This window comes from Danio rerio, chromosome 9 (genome assembly GCF_049306965.1).
Source record: "Danio rerio strain Tuebingen ecotype United States chromosome 9, GRCz12tu, whole genome shotgun sequence".
NCBI classification, from domain to species: Eukaryota; Metazoa; Chordata; class Actinopteri; order Cypriniformes; family Danionidae; genus Danio; species Danio rerio.
This window is the reverse complement of record NC_133184.1, coordinates 25972820-25996216: the sequence shown is the minus strand read 5'-3', so window position 1 is coordinate 25996216 and position 23397 is coordinate 25972820. Positions and strand designations below refer to the sequence as shown.

At 35.4% G+C, this 23397-nt stretch overlaps 1 protein-coding gene across 3 annotated transcripts in view; it reads left to right on the top strand.

The window, feature by feature from the left end:
* tmeff2a (transmembrane protein with EGF-like and two follistatin-like domains 2a) overlaps nt 1-23397 on the top strand; it is a 162933-nt gene that overhangs the window by 40410 nt on the left and 99126 nt on the right. For all 3 annotated transcript variants that reach the window (XM_068223262.1, NM_001128365.1, XM_073911433.1), the window contains exon 3: nt 6376-6505. In XM_068223262.1, the coding sequence (XP_068079363.1) occupies nt 6376-6505 (130 nt within the window). The remainder of the gene's footprint in view (nt 1-6375; nt 6506-23397) is intronic.

The following is a 23397-nucleotide window of genomic DNA, read 5'->3' as shown; positions in this document are numbered from 1 at the left end:
CTCAGTGTTGGGTTGCAGCTGGAAAGGCATCTGCTGCTTGAAACATATGCTAGATAAATTGACGGTTCATTCAGCTGTGGTGACCCCTGATTAATAAAGGGACTAAGCCAAAAAGAAAACGAATGAAGGACTACACCAGACTTAGCCTTTTTCATTTTTATGTCTTTCTCAAACTTACTATATAAAGAACATGTATATAAATCAATGAGCTTTCCTTATTAAAATGAATTATTCTTTATAAACTAATTAGAAAGATGAGTTATTATGTCTTCAAGTTGGTAGAAGTTAATTATTTTAACTTTCCTGCTACAGTAGATACTTGTTTTTTATCTACATAAAAACGATTGGCTTTTACGCACAGATAACACCTGCTGAGTGAACTGACTTGACTTAAAGATACTCAAGAGCCAAGTGTGTGTTGTGTTATTTTGTTTATTGGGTGAAGACATTGGTCAGCCTCCACCCTGAGTGTTTGTGTATCTGGCCACTGTTGGGAGGCTCATTGCATTAGATTACTTTCGAACACATGCTGTCTGGCCTTATGGCTGTCACTTGCAAGTTTCTTCATCTCTGCGGTCTGCTGCTCTCTACGTCTGGCTGGCTATTTCTTTTCTCCTTCATTTCACGTTAACCACTTGTCATTGTCATCTACTAGCTCGCAGCTGTGACCCATCATTTGCTAGGTAGTTGCAGGTGGTGTTTACGATTAAGAGGATGAGACATTCTCATTTTAGAGATCTGATTGGACGGAAATCTGTAGTGCAGGATGAGTCGTTATTTCATAGTTCTGTCTCACTGTGTATCATAGCTTTTCAAGTGCAAGAATGCCTTTCTGAACACTACATTAGACACTCTGGGGCTGTGGTGTTCTTTGGGTAATCCAGCTGTCTGCAAACAAAAGAATGGGCTTGTTTAATAACATTTTATTCTTTTAAAGCTACCTGTAAAAAAGATCAAACTCTTTCTCCAGTGGATTATTATATTTAACGTCAGGCCTTTCAGCTATTTCAAGGTCTATTCATTTATCTTAATGCTACTTCAGTCATAGCCATCTGACCTGTGAGTGAAAAGCTTTTTTTGTCCTCTTTGCTTTTCTATCTTTCTTTTTTCTGTCATATCTGTAGCATCTGTGTGCTCCTTTAACTGTTAGTGTGTCGCTCTCTCATTACTCGCCTTCAATTTATTTCAATTAACTTTCTATCATAATCACCAGCTACTGTATTTTTCCTCAGAGATGAAGTGCTAATGCACTCTTTCTCCTCAAGGGGTAAAGTTAAAAGGACTGAACTGCAGGGGCTCAGCAAAACAGGCACTTCTCGGGGCATGCTGGGGGCTGCCTGGGGCTGGGCAGCCTTTCTCAGTGTTGCATCATGCCAGGCCAAAAAGATTGATTGAACACTTAAAGCTGTAGAAATGCCAAGAAAGGAAAGGGGTTTAAAAGCTACTAATATCCGTTTCGTTCTCTCGTTCGCTCTGTGCTTATTTTGAGATCATCTCAATGCTTTGCTCTTCTGAGATTTCATTTGTTTTTTTCTATTCTGGTACCCCGGTTGTGTTTTTTTTTCTCACCCAGTCTTTGCTTACGCCCTCCATCTCAGGTGCGCTAATAGTGGTATATTTTTATCAAAGAGAGCTCGAGTCACATTTGACCTTGGTTGAATTTGGAAATTTTGGGGGAAAATAATACACTTTCAATAACTGCTCAGTGGCATTAGATTACACACACTAACCCTTGAAATTATCAAACGTATAAACGGCTGGGTCAGTTGGCATTTCTGTGTGGAGTTTGCATGTTCTCCTCATGTTCATGTGGGTTTCCTTTGGGTGCTGCGGTTTTCCCCTCAAGTCCAAGGAGTGTATGGATGTTTCCCAGTGATGCGTTGTGGCTGAAAGGGGATCCGCTGCATAAAAAATATGCTGGATAAGTTGCCGGTTCATTCTGCTTTGGCGACCCCTGATTAATAAAGTGACTAAGCAGAAAAGAAAATAAATGAATAAATAAATATACATTGAGTTATAGTTGCAGTAAAATTCATTCATTCTTTGTATCACTGAGTTTTCTTTTTTAACACCAGAATCGTTGAAGGTCACTGTATTCCTAAAATCGCCAGTGCGGTAAATTTTACCCAGCACAAATTTTGTGATTTTGTTTAAAAAATATATATACATACTAATTCACTGTTTTTGCCAGTTAACAAAAGGTGTCTAGACTCATGAAATGATTATTTCAGGATGACAATATTATTTTAGCAGTAGGTCATGAGTAGGGTAAAATATCTCAATTTAAGCCAGCATAACCTGCATAACTTATTTCTCCAGACTCTCCATCGTTCATTGCAGTTTGTGTTTTTAATAGCTCTACATATCGCCTTCTTTTAATCATTGTGGCTTTATTTATTTTTATAACCACTAATTGAGTGAGTAAAACTGAAAGTAAAAGTCATTGGTGAGTAATTTCAAACATAAGCAGTGCACATGAATACAAGCTTTTTTTATAGTTGGTAAATTTGACCCATGCTGGAGCTTATAGGTATAAATGTCCCACTTTTTAATCTAGTTTTATCTAAACCATTTTTAAAATCTGACAATTGTAGAAAAGGCAGTTTTAGTAAAAATCAATGATAGGAGGCTTGAATGTTTTATTGAAGGTCTGTTATGTACATTTGAAGAAGAGTATAGGTAAAACCCTTTTGTTTTTAAAACACTGTTTGAGGTATTTTTGCTTTGTCTGTTTATGCTTACCAACTGTAATTTCAAATTAATTAACAAACATACCAGACTAGAGTAATTTATCAAAAGCCAACTGGAGTCATTATACTCAATAGTACATCTTATGCAGTCATAAATTCAGATCTTTATGTGCTTACAATACTTTTTACAAGTAGATTTAGAGTATTTGCTTTGCCATGTTAAGTCTAGGCAACTTTAAAAGTCATTCACAAAACTCAATTCTGCATGCTTTCCCATTTACAAAATATATATTTAGTTTATTTGATTTATTTATTTAATTTATTTGTTTGTTTGTTGGGCGACACGGTCCACAATTGGCTTCACTGCAAGAAGGTTGCTGGTTCGAGTCCTGGCTGAGTAAGTTGGCATTTCTGTGTGGAGTTTGCATGTTCTCCATGTGCTCCGGTTTCCTCCACAGTCCAGTTGAATAAGCTAAATTGACAGTAGTGTATGAGTGTGTGTGTGTGTGTGTGTGTGTGTGTGAATAAGTGTGCCATGGATATTTCCCTTTACTGGGTTGCAGCTGGAAGGGTATCCCCTGTGTAAAACATATGCTGGATAAGTTGGTGATTCATTCCGCTGTGGCAACCCCTGATAAATAAAGGGACTAATCCAAAGGAAAATGAATAAATTAATGTTTGTTTGTTATTGTTATGGAACTAGGCACTGAACAATATAACAAAAGCCATTTATCCAGAGTATATTTAGCATTAACTGTAGCTATTCTTTCATCCGCATAATTGTATGCACATTTTGGAATATCACATTATAAAATGCTTAAAGATGTATAGTTTGTAAATAATGTAAAGTTAAACCTGGCTTTTTGTCTCCCTGCACTTGGAGCGTGGTAGGGAGATTGGTGCCTTTGTTTATTATTTTCGTTTTTTCCTGTATTGTAGAGAGGTAAGTTTTCAGTATTTTGTATTCCAGGGAAGTTTTCTCTAATTTAGTTCGTTTTATTTATTGTAATTTATTTTGGCTTTGACCACTCCCAGTGTTATTTTGCTCCTTATATTCTGTAAATAAATACCACAATACCTTCTGTAGACTTTTCTATCTAAGATCTCTTAACCAAAGTCTGTCATCCAAGTGGTTCAGTGTCATTGCATCCCAAAACTGTTTTGAGCAACTGCGCTCCCAACAGAGCGGTATAACACATTTCATCCCTTTTGTCTTTGTCTTATGAGATACAAATCATTTATTATATAAGAAAAAGGCTCAGAGTTGCTTCTACCACAGCCACAACATTTTTAAAGTTTTCCTTTTGATATTTGCCACCAGTTTATCAGGTAGTGACGATTTTGTTTACTTTTACTCGTTGGGTGGAAACAGTGCTTTATTCACATATTGTTTTATGCAATATTCCATGCTTGTGCTCAAAATATAATTTAAATCTTCGGATGGAAACATAGCCAGTGACTTCATTTACATTGCAAATGGCATACATCAGGGGTGTCCAAACTTGGTCCTGGAGGGCCGTTATCCTGCATAGTTTAGCTCCAACTTCCTTCAACACACCTCCTTGGAAGTTTCTAGTATATCTAAAAAGAGCTTGATTAGCTGTTTTAGGTGTGTTTAATTGGGAATGGAAATAAAATATGCAGAACACTGGCCCTTCAGGACCGAATTTGGACACCCCTGGCATACATGACAATCCAAACAACGATGTAAATGATGAAATACAGAACTGCATGTACGCAGACATGTGGTGTTTCATTAAACAAGGTGAAATTGCCAAATGGCCAAGCACAATATTATTATTTTATTTACAGATTTTTTTTTTTTTTACAGATTTGTGTTTTTTTAATAACAAATCTGAAGATATTTGAATTAACAGATGACAAAGGAAAACATAATTCTGGTGTAAAATGACTCCTGTAGTAGCAGAGTTGGATTGACTTTGCTATGAAAATGGTCAATTGGTTGATTTTCTATTTGTATTGCTATAACAGTACAAGCAATGTATCTATCCATGCCTTTCATTTTCCTTTTTGCTGTATTCCATTCATTTCCATCCATCCAGCATAATCATCTCCTGTAGACTGAGCTTTGCCTTTTTTCCTCCTAATTCACCCCCTCTCTCTGGATCTCTTGCCAGTGTTGGCTCGGTGCTTTCTCATCCTGCATAATATTGCTTCTCAGCCGATAAAACAGCGAGTACAAATCCTGCTCCAGAATCGATGGGCACAGTTATTCCTGTGACCCCTGCCAACCATCTGGCCAGCAGCCACACAGTCGCTCAGCAGCCCTGACTGTACCTGCCCCTCCGGGGGCCTGACAGAGCCTGCCTGCTGGACCAGACACTGTGTGTCCAGGTGGATGAGTGTGTGTGCTCCGGTCACACGCTTCCAAAATACTCGCGTGAGGTTTGGAACAGCTTTATTTTCCACCAGGCCACCCGTGAATTGAAACTACCGGCTTCTTGTGAAATCAAGCTTTTAAAGTGGGCTTTAAAAAGAGAGACTGGAATGTTTTAGAAGGATGTTGGAGCACTGAAGTGTGATATAAAACATGAATAAATAAATCTGTTTTAGCTAATATTAGCAGGGCATTAAGTTATATTTAAACTTATTTTGAAGTTTATTTATACAACAGTAGTTTGAAGCCTTGTAAACTAAAATGTTCTAAATGCAAATGAACATTTACAAATATTATTATCATCCAATCATCTTGTGCTTCCCTTTTTTAAGTTAACACTTTCACTTTTTCATGGTCTCTAGACATTTTGTTAAATAACCAAGTAACTCTGCAACTACATGTACACTAGCAGTCAACTAGTCATGCAGAAGTCTCTAATTTAAAATGATTAAAGTGAAATAATCATATGACTGTTTATAAAAATTAGCTTGTTTTGTTTTTAAAATGACATCAGCAAGCAAGTCACCAATATTATTTACAGTTTTATGTCTCACTCATTGTTTTCCTTTTGGCCCTTTTACACATTTCTAGATTGTACAAAGACTCTGACCTCCCATTTAAAAATCTTCAAACCTAATTTTCATTTTGAAAATATCACGTTACAGCCAAACAACCTAAAACCATAGATTTGTAAATGTTTTGTGATATGTTCCTGCCAGTTTTCTTGGACTGTAATAATCTTGTTTCCGGCTGTTTTGGGAATGTGGGCAGTGTGTTTGGCAGGCTGTATTGCTGCCCCCTGTAGCTTCATTCACATTCAGATCACATAATTCTTATTCTTTGCTGGGAGCTCATCAAAAATCCCCCAAATAAAGCAGCGCTAAAACATCACAATTAAGCTGTATGAAATATGTAGGTCAGTTCCATGCTTAATTATTAGTCTTCTACATTACATCATGTCTTTAAAGAAGGACTTGCTTGTTCCCATTTCATACTGTGCTTACATAAATTGTGAAATTTATTTTTATTAATTGTTTTTATTTCTGAAACCTACTGTTATTTTAACAGTGTCTTATTATTTATTTATTTATTTATTTATTTATTGTGATGTATTTGCATTTATTACATTTTATTCAAAGCAGATAACTCAAAGTTGTGCTATACTATAGACCTGTACTTGCTTGTATCTTATCTAAGTGTTCTGTGTTGCTTGTTTCTTTGACGATTCCACATCTCCCTTGTTTTTTAAAAATGTCTTAATGATTCAAATCTCTTCTTTTTTTTCAGTGCAACAATGATTATGTTCCTGTGTGTGGCTCCAACAATGAAAACTACGAAAATGAGTGTTTTCTGCGGAGAGACGCCTGCAAACAGCAGACTGAGATCCTGGTTGTGTCTGAAGGATCCTGTCCAGCCGGTATGTGCATTCGTGTATCCCATGAGTCTGTGTTGGTTAATCCACAGCCTAAGCATTTACTCATAAAATGTGAGAATGCAGTTACTTTATCAGGCCAAAAAACTTCAGTCAGACAAAACCTATTAAAGCTTAAACAGGCTAGAACCAGGTATTACTGCTCTGTGTAATGCATTTGATGCATTTTAAAACATAGCATAAAATGCTTTTAACCCTTTTGTCGTGTTGTTTTGTGTATTGTGAGCAGTGGTAAGAAATAACAAATTGCAAATACCCATGTCAAGGGGTAGGGGTGTCCCAATTCTCTTTAGCTTCAAGGCGTAGGGCTAAGGGGAAGGGGTAAATACCCCTTCAAATTAAGATTTTTCAGCTTCACGCTTGAAACCAAAGAGGTACGAAAATTTCCCAGAATACACCAGCCACAACGGCAGGATTGCTGCACCCGGAAGTAAGGAGATCCACAAATTAGTATTTTTTTGTTATTATTACAAATTTTTTGCAGCAAACAAACATAATATATTAATTATATTATTATAATACAAACTTAATATATTCATAACCGCTTTCGTGTTTTACCGTCATGCTTTAAAATAACAAATACGCTACAATACAAAACGCTAGATTTCGCGATTTATAATCCATAATCATAACTCCTGTATAGCAGTCCCACAATATTCTGACACTCGATGACACTCGAATACCTTGTCAGAAATGTTTAGTGGCTGGGAATTAACTTTTTACAGTGTCTGCTATAATGTTAATGTTGTTTTTGGTGTGTTTACATTGATGAATATGGTCACTGGGTAAATGCAGATTGTTATGATAACATAATATATGCCTTCAGTGTATATATCGGTTGTAAGGGCCAAGTGGAAGGGGTAGAGGTACAAAAATAGAATTGGGATTTGGCTTAAATGTGTACTTTTATTTGTAATACTTTCCTTCGACCTGCAGTCACTACTTTATTTTTTTCTTTTCTATGGTGCTTGGCTGAGTAGAAAAATCAATCCTGTGATTCCCATCCAATCAAATCACACATAGAAAGTAAACTGCATTACACTTCATAAATGCAGCAAACTATTTGGAAGCATCAAAAGTGTCCAAAATTCAATTCAATTCAATTCAGCTTTATTTGTATAGCGCTTTTACAATGTCGATTGTGTAAAAGCAGCTAGACATAAATGGTAATAGTAACTGGAACGGGGTAGCTCAGTTTTTAGTGTTTAAGTTCAGTTCAGTTTAGCTCAGTTCAGTGTGGTTTAAAATCATTACTGAGAGTCCAAACACTGAAGAGCAAATTCATCGATGCGCAGCTCGACCGATCCCAAACCATGCAAGTCAGTGGCGACAGCGGAGAGGGAAAAAAAAACTTCACAGATAGGAGAGTGAAGAAAAAAACCTTGAGAAAAACCAGACTCAGTTCGGCACGACCATTTTAATTTCTCCGCTGTGAGTTTGGTGTAAAAACAAAATGGATAACAGAAATACTGATGATCCTATATGATATTCAAACATATACTTTAGAGTCATAAACATGCAAAGCTTTTACACTCTGAGGTGTTGTGGAATGTGCATAAAAATATTCCACCTGGTATTATGTTATTGATCTGATCAGAAGTGCTCAGCTAAGATGCATTACAGATCATTTAATCTGAATAAGTAAACAATTGTTAAGTTTTTTTTTTTTGCTGGCTATGATTAACCCATGATTGTTATTTCCATGATCCACTAATTGAGCTTCACTACAAAAAATCTTTTTATTGTTCTTTTGTTGTTGTTGTTGTTGTTTTAAACATTACTTTCAAATTCTAATTCTGTTTTGTTGAGTGAAAATTGTTGGCTTTTCGCTTAAGTGTTAAGGCAGAAAGGTTGTTCCACATGACTGCTTTGTTTCTGGAAATGATTTCCACAAAACATCTCACTTTTTCCTTTATATAACATTGATGATTACGAATGAGCATTGCCTGTTTATGGCAAATCAAGGGCCAAATGATTGGAGTGAATATGTGTTCTACGGTCAGTAAAACGTTGTATTGCGGAGGGTAAAGCAGATGTTTGGTGCTCTGGGAGTTGCTGAGTCAGACTCCATTAAACAGTGCCTAAACACACTGAAACCTCTAAAAATGATCTCCAGGGAGGGGAGAGAGTGTGGGAGGCCAGTATTTGTGCTTATGGAGCATCCAGAGAATGAAATGTTCAACTCTCGCCGTGTGCGTTTGCTCGCGTTTGTGCAGGTAAAGTCATAATTCAATCCCAGCAGGAGGTTGGTTCTCATCTATCCCTGGATGTGTGTGAGCATGTACTTGTCTGTAGGTGTTCTGGAAGGCAAAAGCTAATTTACTGAAACAAGCCACTGAAGACAAGAGAGTGTTTGTCTTTGTCTCTGGGATGCTTGAATGGCACCACAGAATCATCGTTCTGTCTCTAAACACTTGCCTGCCATCCTTTGATTTTTTTTTTTTCACTCTTTATGTTCATGCATAGAGTGTAAAGCAGACCTTTGGGATATGACTCTGAAAACAAAGCTAAAATTACCAACAATTTCGTGATTACATGAATCTGCCAACAATGTAATATGCTGCAGTTTCTAGGTGATAAGAACATTAGAGTTAGTAAAACGCTAACCTATTTTACACAAATTATGATTATGGAAAGATTAGTGATAATTAAAGTCCTACAAAATACTATAGAAAGATCTCAAGTCTTTAACGATTTACATGCTGCATCACACATCTCTGTATGACTTTTTTATTTCATTTGTTTATTTAATTATTTCAATTGATTAGAGATGCTTGGTGACTTTTTTTTTTTACCTTTTTCAAAATTAATAATTCAATTAAATCTGAAAATGGAATCTAAAATAAAATTAAACTGGAAAATAGAAATAGATAAATAAAACAAATTTTATAGGACACTGTAGCTCACCTGATGCAACTCACAACTTGTTATGTGAGCCTTCAAAACATGGTAGCCATGTTGGGTTGGGGAATAATGTGAAATTTTATGGCTACTGGTTTTCAGTATTCTTCAGAAGCTCTTCTTTTTTGTTTTTAAAATAGAGGAGAGAAAATCAAGCAGGTTTGTAACACATGGAGGATGAGTAAATGAGGATTTTTTTCCCCCAGTAAAAATCACTTGGGTAACTTTACTTTTTAAAAAAATAGTAAACCCCTTTGCTATTAAAGAGATTACTTGATTTTTATTAAAGTAAAAATAGGCTTTTAAGACTTCCTGCCTTAAAATTAAATAAATGACCTATGTGCATAATTATAAATATTTAATTTAATGCAAGTTAGGTCAGCTCAACAGTTCCAAGTTTAAAAGGGTTTATTTACTTTTAACTAAAGTCAACTTGAAACTTGCAACAGGTTTTTACTATGTATAGGTGTAGAAACCCTTTTAAACTCCCCCTACCCCTTTAAACTTTTAGCACCATTTCTGAGCTGCCCATCCTCTTTTGGTGGATGTTTTATCTGGAAAGTGCAGGAAATAAATACTATAGATTTAGCAGAAACAGAAGCAGTCACAAATATTTCCAATAAGCCTGTTTGAAAATTACTTGCCAAAATGCCCCAGAAAAAAAAAAAGATTTGAATATATTTTAATGGTTTGATACTAAGAAATTCACAAGCTCAGCAAATAGTTCCTCTGAGGTGCCTCTAAATGCCTGGTACCTCGTAAGCTTTTCTTCGTTTCCTTTGTTTCCTTGGCAATTTCGAAATCTAATTAAAACATATGTCTGTTTTTGCAGAGAAATATCCCCATGACAACAGTTTATTAGCATTTCATTATTCTGACTGCAAATATATGAACTATGAAGGTGGTACTTCGAGGTTGAATTTCTCACGTGAAATGTCCTAGGAAATGTATGGTCAAGGATAAACATCTGTTTATCTGAGTTGTTTATAGCTTATAAAATAGTTTCTTTTTTTACACCAAGGTTTCTCACCAAGGCTGTATTTTTTAGACTTTTATGTGAAATATTATGGTTTCAAACAAGTGTTTTATATCTGAATAATTTTAAAATGTAAGTTATCATGTGATGGCAAACCTGAACTTTGTGGATCATTTCTGAAGTGTCCAGTGTCATATGATCCTTCATAAATCAGTATTTTGATTTGCTGCTCAAAAAACGTTTACTATTTTGATCAGTTTTGAAAAAATATTGTTTAGTTGACATTTTTAAAGTACTGTAGAACATTCATAGGAACATTTATTTTTAAAACCAAAAACTCAGTTATGATATCTTTACTGTCACTTAGATCAATTCAATTTACCAAAAAAGACTAAACAAAACGTTTTTAAATGAGTACACCCCTCATAGATCTCTCTTTTAAATTTATAGTTTCTATAGGATGCTTTACAATAATAGAATAGTGCAAATCCATTAGATTAGTCAATACCAAATCTGGAACCAATCTAACAAAAAAAAAAGCTACAAATCACAGTTCAAAAATTAGCACACCCAAATTATAATTATTAGATTTTAAATATTTAAAAACAAATAATAATGTTAAGCAGTAAAAATCAAGAGAAACAAAAATGTTACATTTAGTTAAAGTATAGTAGAGCAAACGCAGTGGGTAGCACAATCGCCTCATAGCAAAAAGATCACTGGTTCGAGCCTCGACTTGGTCAGTTGGCATTTCTGTGTTTGCAGGTTCTCCCCGTGTTCGCATGGGTTTCCTCCGAGTGCTCCGGTTTCCCCCACAGTCCAAAAACAAGTGGTATAGGTAAATTGGGTAAGCTAAATTGTCCATAGTGTATATGTGTGTATGGATGTTTCCCAGTACTGGGTTGCAGCTGGAAGGGCATCCGCTGAGTAAAGCATTTGCTAGATAATTTGGTGGTTCATTCCGATTTTGCGAGCCCTGATTAATAAAGGGACTAAGTCGAAAAGAAAATAAATGAATGAATAGTTGAAAAAATCTAACTCAAAGATAAATGATCATTTCTGCAAAAACATGCAGTTTCTATGTAAATGAATACCAGACACAGTAAAAAAAAACTTTTATTTGTCTCTACAAAAAAGATTAACCATTAAATAAAGTCTGGTTCTTTGCACAGTATAAAAACCTCAAAACTCTTTAACAATATACATGCTTTTTTATGAATATGTACTGTGTGTGTCACAAATCTGTCTCCATATGTGTGACTTTCTGACAAAGCCAGTCTAGCTCCAAGCTACTGTATAATGTGTAAGACTATAAAAGTTATCCAAAGTCAAACAAAAAGTGCTCAGGGCTAGCTTAAATAATGTGATGGTGCTCTTTTGGTAAGAGATTCGTCAGAATAAAATGCAAAAATCAGTCCAAGGCACTCGAAAAATGTGGAAAAAATATGTAAAAGCCTTTGTTGTCATGACTATTTCTTAAAACTGTGCCTACGCGTTTTAGCAGAGAGCTGCCGTCATCAGGGTAACAGTGATCAGGTGCATCTGGAGTTTCTCTTGAATGCTACGGTCTCGTGACTCATTAGAATATTTAAACAATACTAAAATAATATATTGAACACAACGTAAACTCAACAATCATCATTAATTCAGCATTGAGAGAGCAAAAAAACGTATACAAAATGTTTTTCTTATACAAAATATTTGTCAAATAATACAATGTAGATTTAAATAAAATGATACCACAAAAATATGTATATATAGACAAATACACAAGTATAGTGTACAAATAAATGCACAAACATGCATATACATGTACATACTCATATATATTACTATAAAATCTTTATCATTTTGTCCGTAGCTTATAATTCAATCCTGATGCTTTAAACAGTCTAAAAACTCTTCAGCAGTTTCATTTTGACTATGTTCAATTTAAATGTAATGCTACATTTTACACACATCATTATGTGAAGGATTAAATTATGTGGTTGATCAAAAATGTAATTTACCTGAAACTCTGCTGAATGATTTCTATCTGAAAGAGCTTGAAGTCAAACCCAGAGCCCGATGAGATTTTCACACGTTGAGAAAAGAGACGGAGAAATGGACGGATGTTTCTCCCAGCTCATCTAACTCTTTGACACTGATTTCCTCTCCACTAATTCCCTGGCAAATGATCCAGCAGCTGACAGATGACCTGCAGAGAGGAGTGAAGTGTATTTTCTTTATTTCTCCAAGGCTGGCTGCAGATCGCCTCCTCTGTCTTCATTCATACATCAATATTAGAACTGAAAGTGAGCACCTTCATGCACCAGGAAATAGAACATTGATTGCAATAACCGGCGGAAATATTAAAGACGTCTTATCACATCATATTCAATTTTTTAAAGTTTTGTCATTAGTTTCTCATGGAGATTTTCACGTCTCTTAGAACTTGAAGCTGCCTTTGGCATGAGAATATTGAAACTCGTGTGCAAAGCATTCTTCTGATTTTTGCAGATTATTATCACCCTACAATTGCTTTGTTTTTTGAAAGAAGTCCTTGTCATCTATTTAATTGATAAAATATCATAATGTTATTCAAATATCATTCCTAAAATACTGTATTATTTGATTTTTCATTTTATTGTGTGTTTGCTGCTCTCCATGGTGCTGAATCCCCTTCTGCATGTGTTGAATGACACTGAATGGAATCAAAGGCTCCATTGAGCTTGGCGATTACAATCTTCTCCTTCAGACTAGTGCCTGCATTTAATGTTTAGGTAGTATTTAAGCCCTTTGACTTACTAGAATAGTCCCTACATTTATCTGCAGTCCCCACCAACAAGGCTGTTTGGTGAAATCATGTTATTCCCTTGTCCCACTAAATAATCTCACCTCTATTACTGTCAAACCTCTTCTCTATCACATTTAGACCATTTCACAAAACGAGTCCTTGCTGAGCTTCAATGAAACTTTCAGAAGGCTCTCATATTCCAAATACTAAGAGTATCGCAGTGGTGAGTACATGCATTGATAAGTGGGCTATTTACCTTGTGATCTGTAGCGAGTTCAGTGCTGTGCTGCTGTAAGATCAGTATGAATAATGTGCTGATTAAGGAGACGGACCGGTGCTTATATTGAGTTTTCAGCTCGGCACAGGGCAGCTCGCCATTAGCTTAGTGGAGCATAACTGTTGAGAGGAGAAAGCAGTTCATTTTCGGCATTGGAAATCGAGGTTAAGATAGCCTTTTTGCGTAATCACACTACATGTAGAACTAGAGTACTGTAGCTTCACTGCAGAGAATATAATGCAGATTGTAACAAATGTCTGTTTTGTGCTGAGAATATTCACAAAGACCTGCCAATAATTTATCATTAAGTGTATATAAACTATAAAAATGAATGAAAAGTTTTTTTGTTTATTTTAATGTGATGTCAATATCATATCACAATGACTTTGTTTTAGTTATATTACTTTTAATCTGATATGTTGTGTGTGTCAGAGTGAAGCACGTCACTGTGACCTTTTCATGTTAGCAGCTCATGATTGCAGTGTTTTCAATGTCCTGTGTTTCGATTGTAATATGTGGTCAATAAAACAGAACGAAAAATACTTCTACTCCTACTACTTCTACTATTACTACTACTACTACTACTACTACTACTACTAATAATAATAATAATAATAATACCTTAATAAAGTAAGGCGTATTTGCAATGTGTTTCCTTAATTTGTTCTGCCAGTTTTTAAATAAGCAATGCATATGCAGTTTTTATGGCTAAAGAAAGAAAATAGGCACAAATATAAGTATATATTAATTTTTACTTTGCTGAACTTATTAGATTTTTTTTAAAAAAGAGTCAGCTGAACTATATATATAATATACAACTTCAAATATCTGAGCTTTAAATTGTACAAAGATGTACAAATGAAAACAAGTACATTTTAATTAAATAAATTCTCTTTAAAATTGTATTTGTGTGTGATTTGTGATTTTTATATATATTGTTACACCTGGCTCAAGGATGTAACATAATAAGGGAGACGACAAGGAGAAGTATAATCAAAAAGAATATTTATTTAACTCAATTTAAATTATATAATCAAAATATCAGTATGTTCAATCAGTGTGAAATGCAAATGTATGTATGCGGTAATTGTTGTCAGTGATAGTGTATGGATGCGAAACAAAGCATAATGCCCAAATAGGAGCGCTGCTCTGGCCAACTGCCAAGTGAATGGACAGCGGCCCCGACAAACTCTTTGCCGGGGTTTAAATAAGGGCGCTGACCAGCATCAGGTGCGCTGAAGGCACACCCCCAATCTAGAATCAAAATCAAACACACAAACAACACAACGCAGTCCTAACAATATATATATATATGTATATATGTATATGTGTTATTTGTATTTCCAGACATCAAAAACATGTTTTTAGTCAAGTAATGTCAAGTACGGGGTTGGCCTAGTGGCCAGGTGTTTAGCACTTTGGCCTCACAGCTAGAAAGTCACTGGTTCATGTCCTTGCTGGCATTTCGGTGTGGAGTTTGCATGTTCTACCTTTGTTAACATGGGCCTCCTCTGAGTGTATTGGTTTTTCTCACAGACCAAAGGCGTGCGGTAAAGGTGAATTAAATAAACTGGCCATAGTGGGTGACACGGTGGCTCAGTGGATACCGCTGTCACCTCAAAGCAAGAAGGTCACTGGTTCAAGCCCTGGCTGGGTCAGTTGGCATTTCTCTGTAGCATTTGCATGTTCTCCCTGTGTTCACGTGGGTTTCCTTTGGGTGCTCCAGTTTCCTTCACAGTCCAAAGACATGCGCTATAGGTGATTTGAATAAACAAAATTGGACGTAGTGTATCTGTATGAATGAGTGTGTATGGGTGTTTCCCAGTACTGGGTTACAGCTGGAAGGCCTCCGCTGCATCAAAGATATGCTGGATAAGTTGGCAGTTCATTCCGCTAAAGGGCCGGTGTCCTGCATATTTTAGTTTCCACCCCAATTAAACATACCTGAACCAGCTAATCAAGCTCTTTCTAGGTTTACTAGAATCTTCCAGGGAGGTGTTTTGAAGGAAGTTGGAGCTAAACTATGCAGGACACCGGCCCCCCAGGACCGAGTTTGGACACCCCTGAACTAATCTGAAGAAAAATGATTGAATGAAACTGGCTGTAGTGTGTGTGAATGAGACAACTTCAGTATTTAAGTTCACTAAATTTAATCCATGTCCATAAACTTGAATTATAAAGTCCAGTATCAACATCATTCTTATTTATAATTTATCTATTTAGGTTAACTAAACTTAAACCACTTCCAGTATTGTCAAATCCTGTCAACTGTAACGTGAGTTAAGACAACTTCATTATTTAAGTGAAGTAAACTTCAAATTTGATGGCAGCATAAACGTTAAGCATGAAACAACTTTTTTTGCAGTAGAGCAGGTGTGTCACAACGTTACTTTGTTAAAAACTGCTACTTGCCGCATGTGTTGGTCAAACACAATGTTGTTAAAAGAGTGTTATAACAGCACCTGCAGTGTGTTCGATCTCAGCTGCTGACAGAGACCATCTGCCTCTGAGCCTCCAGCCCAACTTCACTCAACCCATGGCTTTGTGGGAGACCAAGAAAATTGCAAAATCACCTCATCACACATCATTTGTGATGAATGACAAAGGCAGCGAAGATGTTGAGCTTGACTGAAGCCTCTGGATGAGAAACAAAGGTCTCTTCCTCTTAATCAGCCTTCTGGCCTTGTTTGGTGCAGCAAGCTCAGCAAACTCAGTCCAGAAGTGTGCCGACAAACAGCATTCCTCCTCCAGACTTACTCTCAAATACACTTTTTGATCTACTAGCGAACTTCATGAATTTTTGAGGCAGTGGAAGATTTTTTATTTATTTTTTTTTTTTTAACCCAGTGCTTCAGGACAGATTCATTGCTCTTTTTTTAACACATTTACATGTTCTTGCCTTTTAAGGTCATCAGTTTGTATCAGGAATGTTGAACTGAATAAAAGGATAGAAAAGTACTGCATACTGGATTTGACTGGGTCATAATTTGTTTTTGTGATTTGAAACATGCTAAAAGCTGTCTGTTCAAGTTGTTGACATTTCTGCTTGACCGAGTTCAAGAAAGACCCATTGTCCTAATTCACTTTCTGTGGTCAGAGAAAATGTCCGGCAGTGTTTTAGCATCATTTTTCTGATGTTATTTTCAATACTTTACCCAAAATTCCAAACTTTTCGATTCTTTTTTTGACCACAAATTGTCATGATACAGATAATGCGCTGCAAATAGTGTGGACCTTCAAGTTTTGGGATTCCCTGACATATTTTTTGGGAGGTGCATTCCAACTTGCTAATTTATTAGCTTGAATAGTTTATTCATCATAATAATTTTTTTCTTTTAATTTATGTGATATTTCAGTTTCTGCTTGATGTTTTTATTCATTAGTGTAAATAGGCCTTTAAAAGAACTTGCTTGTACCAAGTGGTCTTATAGTTTACTGCCCTTTTAGTATTTTTCTAGTTATTTAGGTCTACCTTACACTCTCATAAATAAAGACATGTATCTTTATTATCAATATCGACCCTTCAAATACAAATGTGTACCTTTTGAAAAGGTACCACCCCAGTGACCGCTAGCTCTCTGCAACTCTGACATGGTTGCCCACTAAAGCTAAGCAGGGCTAGTGCCCGGTCAGTACCTGGATGGGAGACCACATGGGAAAGCTAGGTTGCTGCCGGAAATTATGTTAGTGAGGCCTGCAGGGGGCGCCCAACCTGTGGTCTGTGTAAGTCTTAATGCCCCAGTATAATGGCGGGGACTCAGTGAGCGCCTTCTTTCGCATGATACGTTAAATGGTCTAAAGCGGTTAAAAAGGTCCTGACTCTATGTGGTCGTTAAAAGTCCCATGTTGTCCTTTGAAAAAGAGTAGGGGTTTCACCCCAGCATACTGGCCAAATTTGCCCTCTGATCTCTGTTTATCATGGCCTCCTAACCATCCTCATATCATAATTGGCTTCATCACTCTGTCTCCTCTCCACCAATCAGCTTGTGTGTGGCTGCCGTCACCTCATCCAGGTGGATGCTACACACTGGTGGTGGATGAGGAGATTCCCCCTGTGTTGAATGCCCAGAAAATCGCTATATAAATGCCATAAATCCATAAATGTATGGAATTATTATTATTAATATTATTATTAGTAGAAGTAGTAGTATAATTTTTTAATTTTTAGAGTACACTCTTAGTAATAAAGAAAAAAAGGTATGCAATACCTTTTTTTCTTTATTACTAAGAGTGTACTCTAAAAATAATTTTTCAAAATTGTTAAAAAAAAGGATCATTTGAGTGATCTTTACAAGAATTACCTGCACATATTTTGTCTTTTCAACTCGAACACTGTATTAAAATGTCAAGTTGAATCTAGCAAAAAGAACTTAAGTTGAAAAACGTAATTTTGGTAACTTAAAGATTAACATTAAAACCAGAGGTGGATAGTAAAGAATTGTTTATTTTGTAACATTTTACTTTGCATTGAATTTTTTCAATTGCATATAAAGCATTTTACTTGAATGAAGAAATGCAAACAGTAAAACCTTTTACAGTAAATGTGTGTGTATGTCTGTGCATGTATGCGTGCGCATGTGTGTATGTGTGTGCACCTTGTATTCCTTGCATTGTAGACATATACACTCATACATTCATTTTCCTTTGGCTTAGTCCCTTTATTTATCAGTGGTCGCCAACTTATCCAGCAAATGTTGTACACAGCGGATGCCCTTCTACCTGCAACCCAGTACTGGGAAACTTCCATAGACACTCATGCACACACAATTACTATGGTCAATTTAGTTTATTCAATTCATCTATAGCACATGTCTTTTGACTGATGGGGAAACCGGAGCACCCAGAAGAACCCACGTGAACACAAGGAGACCATGCAAACTCCACACAGACATGCCTACTGGCCCAGCTTGGACTTGAAACATTGACCTTCTTGAGGTGACAGTGCTAACCTCTGAGGCACCATGTTGCCCATATGTACATAATTTGTACGTAAAATATGTACATAATTTTTGAGTTTGTGGGGACATTTATTGTTAGTCCCCATAAGGAAAACAGTTTATAAATCACACAGAATTAAGTATTTTGAAGATGCAAAAATTGCATATTGTTTTCTGTGAGGGTTTACATTTATGGGAAGTCTCCATAATGATTGTGTGTGTGTGTGTGTGTGTGTGTGTGTGTGTGTGTGTGTGTGTGTGTGTGCGTGTGTGTGTGTGTGTGTGTGTGTGTGTGTGTGTGTGTGTGTGTGTGTGTGTGTGTGTGTGTGTGTGTGTGCGCGTGTGCGTAATCAGGAAAATTTGTATTTAGCTTACTCAAATGCTATATACTCCTATGCAATAAAGCAGAATATTATGAAAGGTTTAGTATACAATCCTACACTGTTAACCCTTACTGTAGATTATGCAGTAAATAACTGTAAAATAGCCAGTGTTTTGCTGTATTAAAAGGAAACAGTATTTTACTGTAAAAGGAGCAGGATTTGTATGAAATTTTGTAGTGCAAAGAATAAATTACAGTAATTTACTTTATGTACCCATTACAGATAGTTACTGTGATAATAAATGGTAAATTACTGCTCAACCATTATTACCCCATGTACTGCTTTATGTTGCTCTCTCTCTCTCTCTCTCTCTCTCTCTCTCTCTATATATATATATATATATATATATATATATATATATATATATATATATATATATATATATATATATATATATATATATATATATATATATATACTGTTCTGTTTTGGTATGTGTATGGTCAGTATTGAGGAGAAAGTGAGACAATGCATTGATGATAAACTAAATTTCTCTGCAGCCATCTCTGTGTTTTCTTTGGTTCCTTTTATGTTTTTAACATTGAGTATCAGGAGTCAACCAATGTCAATGTCACAGAGCTAATTAAAAGGTAAAGATATCGACGAGATGCATTTAAAGGCAAAAATATTCACACAGAGTAACCAAATTATCACAATCATTTTTATAACTTTGTTTACTTTTCTATAATTAATTTAATTTGCCTAGTTTAGCCAATAGTTAAGCTTTTAAATTGCACTTTAAGCTGAATATTAGTATTTTGCTAATTAACTAGTAAAAATGTGTTATTTAAAAAATATGTTAAACAGCACGTACATACATTTTCGCAGAGACTCAATGAATTTGGTTGGTAAAAATGGCATTAACAGTATAGTATAAAGACTTTCCTAAATAAATGTATTAATCAGGTTATTTGTTTATTATTATTATTATTACTACAGGTTTGGAACAACATGAGGATCAGATTATTTATTTATTTTTTCTTTTTTTGCTTTGGATGACGTTTGTATATTGTTTGTATATTATTGTTTTTATTCAATGATATGTGCATGATTGTGATAAATGTAGGCAATTCCTTTGAAAATATGCTATGTACCAAGGATGTCAAACTCCTGGAGGGCCGCAGCCCAGCAGAATTTAGTTCCAGCCGTGCTTCAACACACTACCTTTAGATTTAGTTTAATCAGGTGTGTTTAATTAGTATAACTGCACTGTTACTCTGTAGATTGTGCAGTAAATAACTGCAAAATAGCCAGTGTTTTGCTGTAATAAAAGAAAACATTTATTATTTATTAACACATTATTTTACTGTGAAAGGATTAGACTTTGTATGAAATTGTGTAGTGCAAAGAATTAATTCCAATAAATTCTCTGATGGTTTATGTTGCTATTTATAGAGACGTGCATTTTAAAGGCAGAAAATAATGATTTAGGCATCACCATACACTCCCACAGGCTGTCTGTCTTATTCTAAACACAAAGGTGTTAGAAATAGTTTTCAGAAAATGCTGGCCCTTTAAGGGAGCCAGGTGTTTGATTTGTTTACTGCTGAGTGCGCTCTATTCTCTGTCCATCAATTCAGATGTAGAGTCTGATATGTTTTAGGCTTTAAATAAGAATCTATAATGAGTAAGTAAAATGTGTTCAAATGTTTTTGAGGGTTTCTAAAATAAGGCTGTGTTTTAAGTTATATTGTTGTTATCTTGAACTGTGTACTTGAAAGCTACATTGTTAGCTAGTTAGCCTCTCCTCATATAACTTCTTACATTACTTTTGTTTAGGTATTTATTGGATATTGCATAATGCCATAATGTACAGATGCTAACAGTTGTATGTATCTTTCTGGCAACTAAGCCAAAATTTAACTCCTTCATCTCAGAAAGGTAACTTGTGCACATCGTCACAGGGAATCACAAAAACATGATACACATAGCCATCCACACACAAAAGCTCCACTGTCCAGTCCCAGGTTGTGAGTTTGTTGCTAAGTGTTTTTCAGAGCAGTGTTTCCACTTATGAATTTATATTACAAACAATAAAAAAAGTTTGTTGTCATGAGATAATTATAACAATAAAAGATTGGATCCTTTGGTTTTTTAGTGTTGCCAACTTTATTTTTATTTTTTATAATTATTTTAAACTTTTTATTGAGATTTGACACAGTTTTTAATTATTTAAAACTTTAAAATAATTATGTTGTGTTTTTTGCTGTTTATTTGTTGATCTACCTTCCTGCAGATTTTAGTTGCTATTCATTTCAAACACACCTAAACCAATTAATTAGGACCTGAACACCACTTGATAATTACAGGCAGGTGTGTTTGATATGGGTAGCAACTGAAATCTGCAGGAAGGTAGATATCCAGGAACAGGATTGAGCACCCCTGCTATATACCATGGGGGTAAAACTCCAAGTTCCTGGAGAACTGCAGGGCAGCAGAGTTTAATTTACACCCTGCTTCAACATTACCTGTAGATTTCTAACAAGCCTTAATTAGTTTGATCAGGTGTGTTTAATTAGAGTTACAGCTTAAAGTCCCGGTCACACTGCACTTTTCTCCCTATAGACTTCCATTCATACGCATGTGAGTACTGCAGACCTGGAATGATAGCTCATGCAACAAATTTCATAATTCGCAGCATTGGAAAGATCAAGCTTGGAGAACGCTGACATGCGAAATCACATCATGTGATTGCTTGATACCAATCAAAGATCAGAACATGACCTCTCTGGCTTGCTTTTTCAATCTCTAATTATTTGTTTAATTCCACTACTCGCTTTGTTTAATTCCACTTCGCAGTGCAGTATGACAGAATTTTGCTTGCTCAAATGTTAGTGTGACTGCAGCCTTACTGTGCAGACCTGTTATATGCAAGACAATATTTATATCTGCTGATTTCTTAATTTTGTTATACTTTTTCTGTTATTTATTTGTTTGGTGCCAAAACAATAAAATAAATTTGTCTGAAAAATGTTATGCCTTCTATTTTTTAACAACAGCTAAGAATACTGATTGATTTTAGTAACACTACAATAACTATATATGACATACTATTAATGTGTATGCAGTATAATGCTGTGATTTGTAACACTACAATACAGTAATTAACTGTACACAGTTTCCAGTTAGTTACCACTGCTGCTCTATTACAGTAATTAACTGGCAACACTGTTGCCAGCTACTCCCTGTATCGGTTCAGTTACAGTAAATAACTGGCAACACTGTTGCCAGTTACTTACTGTAACCAAACTTTTACAGTGAGTGGCTGGCAACAGTGTTGCCAGTGTTCTACTGTAAAAAACCCCGGTAAGGTCTAACAGTGTACACTATTAGTCGTTTTGTTTATTTATTTATTTGTTGTTGTTCAGAATGATTTTTACTTTTACTCTTACTTGGGTAATATTCTTTTCGATAGTTTTACTTGTCCTTGGGTTAAATTGTTGGCTTCTCTGCCCATGTCTTTCAGAAACATATGTTGTTTTAATGTATTCATAATGATAATTTTGGTGTCTTGAATTGTATATTTTCAAAATAAAAGTTCTGAATGAATGAATGAATGAATGAATGAATGAATAAATGAATGAATGAATGAAGGAATATTTTATATGTAGACCTTACAGTTAATATTAACTAAGGTTTGCAATTTTATTGATGAATATTTTTTGTATTAAAGCCAGAGCTGAGCATTTGATGTCCAGATGGCCAGATAGTCTCTCAGGTGATCAGAGAAAGAGAGCATGTGACATTGTTCTGATTAAGAACAGAACTTCAATTGACAGAAAATAGTCTGTATTCCATAAGCAATCTGTAGTTCTGTAAGTGAGGTTGTGCAGATTTGTTGGTTAAAAAATGGAGACAGTGTAAATAAAATATTTATAATGACAATCTTTAAAAAAATCTTTCTTTGCATTCAGGATTGATCTTTATAAAACCCAGACCCTTGTGCATGTCTGCTTATATATTCATGGTTTTATCTTGCTGTGCTTTTTGCTTTTTCTTGCTGTACTTTCCTATCCAGTCAGACCGCATCATTTGCTTTGATTCACAGCTTTACCTGATTTTACAGCACAAGTAAAGAAATACTGGCTCAGTAAAACATGAAGCCCTGAATCCTGTTGTAGTAATGCACAAAGGGGAGGCAGAAGAGTTATAGTTTCTATTGTTTATATTGAAATACTAAAACCATACTGTGGTAAATTTAAGAGCATATGCGCATGTGTCCACATTGTGTGTGTATCCAAGTTGTGTGTGTGCACATATCTCCCTCTTGCATCATTTGTGCAGCCTACTTTTGCCTACAGAAGCTGAATGGATCACATATTCATATTTGATCCACAGAGAACACTAAAACATAATCTGTGGTGTGTGTTGAATCCAAGGGGTCCAAAAGGTCACATCAACAATTAAAGTACATACAATTAAATACAGTACCCCTCCAGCCAGCTTTCCAAACTGCTCACCAACTGTGTGCTTTTTTAAGTATGTAACTATGTATATTTATTTATTTAGTACACTGTTAACCCTTACTGTAGATTATGCAGTAAATAACTGTAAAAAAGCCAGTGTTTTGCTGTAATAAAAAGAAACAGTATTTTACTGTAAAAGGAGCAGGATTTGTATGAAATTT